General features: G+C 38.8%; 1 protein-coding gene across 1 annotated transcript; it reads right to left on the bottom strand.

Annotated features, from left to right (window-relative positions):
* Positions 1-746: 746 nt before the first annotated feature.
* On the bottom strand, positions 747-1,682 carry LOC104983737 (olfactory receptor 5L1-like). Its single transcript, XM_010833264.1, is given in 1 exon segment — positions 747-1,682. A coding segment is annotated over 1 exon segment (936 nt).
* Positions 1,683-3,981: the final 2,299 nt, after the last annotated feature.

Here is a 3,981-nt window from a genome sequence, read left to right as displayed (position 1 = left end):
TAGAACCAGTTGGTTCTAGGTTTGAGAAGTAGAGATGATCTTACCAGAAATGTTAGTCTAAGGAAGAAGTCTTGTTCATAAGGAAAGATAACTAAAGGAACTTAATTATCTGATATGTATGACTCACAGCTCTAAAGCAAGGATAGCTCCAGGTGAGCTGAGATGTGCCGCATTGTTAACACCTCACACCATTGCCACCACGTGTTTGTCAAAACCTCTGCCCAGCAAAGGAAATGATCAACAGAAAGAAGAGGCAGCAGAGTGGGAGGAAATATTTGCAATGCGTGTATCTGATAAAGCAAGGGTCCTCAAATTCCAGGATTTAATGCCTGACAATCTGAGGTGGGTCTGATAATAAAAGTTTTACAGCAAACTAAATATGTGTGTCTTAACAGCCCATTACCGAAACCCACTTAAAACATTTTAGGTGGATCAAAGCAAAGAAGTAGGCTGCAAATTTTGAAATACGTTCAATTCTATTCTTATAAGTTGACAAGGTACAAAGATTGTTGTTCAGTCACTAAGTCATGTTTGATACTTGTGACCCCACGGGTTGCAGCTCATCAGGCTTCCTTGTCCTTCCCTGTCTCCTGCAGTTTGCTCAGACTCATGTCCATTGAGTCAGGGATAAATGAGTCAAAAAGACTCACTCCAAGGTACCCTCTTCTTGACTGTTCTTCCACTTCCAACACTGAGTCCACCATTTCACCCTTCTGCCAGCCTCTGATCTGGGACTTAGAGTCCCACTAGGAAAATATTTTGGAGCTCACCACTTTTCTGAGAGCTTCTTTCACATCCTTGTTCCTCAGACTATAGATCAGGGGGTTCAGTATGGGGATCACTACAATGTAGAACACTGTGGCCACTCTGTCAATGTCCATGCTGTTACCAGAGTGGGGCTGGCAATAAATGGAAAGGATTGTTCCCTGTAAGACAGCGATGGAAGCGAGGTGGGAGGCACAGGTGGAAAAGGCTTTGCACCTTCCCTCTGCTGAGTGCATCCTCAGGATGGTGATGAGAATAAACAGGTAAGAGATAAGGATGATCACACTTGTGATGATCTCACTGAAAATGGCCACAATGTAGAGCACCAATTGATTCACAGTGACATCAGAGCAAGCAAGAGACAAGAGAGGGGGAAGATCACAAAAGAAGTGGTTAATCACATTTGATCTGTAGGATGGGATCTGAAGAGCTAAACACAAGTGAATCACAGAACATACAGTAGCATTGAGATATCAACAAGTCACCAACTCCACGCAGAGATTTCGGGACATGGTGACCATGTACAGCGGTGGGTCACAGATGGCCACACAGCAGTCATAGGCCATCACTGCCAGCAGAATGACCTCAGTTACCCCAAATGTGTAAAACAGGTAGAATTGCACAGTGCATTCTTGGAAGGAAATGATTTTGTCTTCTTTTAAGATATTAGCTATCATCTTTGGTGTGCTGATTGTGGAGTAACAGAAATCCACAAAGGACAAGTGGCTAAGGAAAAAGTACATGGGGGTGTGGAGTCCAGAGCTGACCTGAATCAGGGCAATCATGCCCAGGTTTTCCCAAACTGTGACTCCATAGATAGAAAGAAACAGCAGGAAGAAGAAGACTCTGAGCTCAGGGGCATCTGAGAATCCAAGGAGGATGAAGTCTGTCACAGCAGTGCAGTTTTCCTTGCCCATGTCCTCACTTTACCATGGTTGCAGAAAAATAGTAATAGTTATTCTTCATTGGATCACTCCCAATTAACTACTAAAAAGGACATGAGAATAAACAAGATAGTCAACTTTTTTCAGCAAAGAAATAAAACATTGACATTTTGAAGCTTAGGAAAAGTTCTGATATTGTAGCCCACAAATGCATAGAGCTCACATTTATATTCACAGATCACATGAAACAATTCACATCCATGAAAACCTGTGTGTTTATTGAAACTAGTTTTACACAATTTGCACCTTGAAACCGAATCATTAGAAAGACATCAAATGTTATTTATTTAGCCATATTTGAAATTTAAATATCTTTTTTTATTTGTAGACTTTTTAATCAGTTATTGAAATACTGGGATCCCTGGGGATTTTTTTTAATACTACACAGGAAATTGGAGAAGGCAATGGCACCCCACCCCAGTACTCTTGCCTGGAAAATCCCATGGATGGAGGAGTCTGGAAGGCTGCAGTCCATGGGGTCGCTGAGGGTTGGACACGACTGAGTGACTTCACTTTAACTTTTCACTTTCATGCATTGGAGAAGGAAATGGCAACCCACTCCAGTGTTCTTGCCTGGAGAATCCCAGGGACGGGGAAGCCTGGTGGGCTGCTGTCTATGGGGTTGCGCAGAGTCGGACACGACTGAAGTGACTTAGCAGCAGCAACACAGGAAATTTCTTTCTTTTGATGAAATGATGAGAAGTATGCTTATTTAAGACTATTAACACATAAGCATCATGTTTTTATTATTACCCTTTAAATGGAAAAGTGAATTTTATACTCTATTTTAGCATGTTTTTTCTATACAATTAGCCTAGTGATTTTTAAATTATGATATACAATGTTAGTCATTGTTCAGGGAATTGTTACTTAGGTCTAAACTTTCTGAACTGTGACTGAAGCCTTCTAACACCTATTTGACAAATGAATTCACTACTTTAATATATTCAAGAAATAAAATTTGTGAATATTAAATTGACACAAGTTCTTATTGCTGCATTGCACTATTATTTATGATAGGAACTTAGAAACAAAATGTCAAAGAGCAGGGTAAAAGTTGAGCTACATGTATATTATGGGAAACTATGCAGCTTTCAGAAGAGCTTTCAATGACCTGAAAAATGACTAAGAAAATGGCAAGTTAAAAATAGAAAGCCAACAGAAGAAATCAAAAAAGAAATCAAAATTTGCATAGAGACGAATGAAAATGAAAACACAACAACCCAAAACCTGTGGGACACGATAAAAGCAGTCCTAAGGGGAAAGTTCATAGCAATACAGGCACACCTCAAGAAACAAGAAAAAAGTCAAATAAATAACCTAACTCTACACCTAAAGCAACTAGAAAAGGAAGAAATGAAGAACCCCAGGGTCAGTAGAAGGAAAGAAATCTTAAAAATTAGAGCAGAGATAAATGCAAAAGAAACAAAAGAGACCATAGCAAAAATCAACAAAACCAAAAGCTGGTTCTTTGAAAGGATAAATAAAATTGACAAACCATTAGCAAGACTCATCAAGAAACAAAGGGAGAAAAATCAAATCAATAAAATTAGAAATGAAAATGGCGAGATCACAACAGACAACACAGAAATACAAAGGATCATAAGAGACTACTATCAACAATTATATGCCAATAAAATGGACAACGTGGAAGAAATGGACAAATTCTTAGAAAAGTACAACTTTCCAAAACTGGACCAGGAAGAAATAGAAAATCTTAACAGACCCATCACAAGCATGGAAATTGAAACTGTAATCAAAAATCTTCCAGCAAACAAAAGCCCAGGTCCAGACGGCTTCACAGCTGAATTCTACCAAAAATTTAGAGAAGAGCTAACACCTATCCTGCTCAAACTCTTCCAAAAAATTGCAGAGGAAGGTAAACTTCCAAACTCATTCTATGAGGCCACCATCACCCTAATACCAAAACCTGACAAAGATGCCACAAAAAAAGAAAACTACAGGCCAATATCACTGATGAACATAGATGCAACAATCCTTAACAAAATTCTAGCAATCAGAATCCAACAACACATTAAAAAGATCATACACCATGACCAAGTGGGCTTTATCCCAGGGATGCAAGGATTCTTCAATATCCGCAAATCAATCAATGTAATACACCACATTAACAAATTGAAAAATAAAAGCCATATGATTATCTCAATAGATGCAGAGAAAGCCTTTGACAAAATTCAACATCCATTTATGATAAAAACTCTCCAGAAAGCAGGAATAGAAGGAACATACCTCAACATAATAAAAGCTATAT

Source organism: Bison bison, unplaced genomic scaffold (assembly GCF_000754665.1).
Source record: "Bison bison bison isolate TAMUID 2011002044 unplaced genomic scaffold, Bison_UMD1.0 scf7180017845292, whole genome shotgun sequence".
NCBI lineage: Eukaryota > Metazoa > Chordata > Mammalia > Artiodactyla > Bovidae > Bison > Bison bison.
The sequence above is the reverse complement of the archived record's forward strand: the minus strand, read 5'-3'. Positions and strand labels throughout refer to the sequence as shown.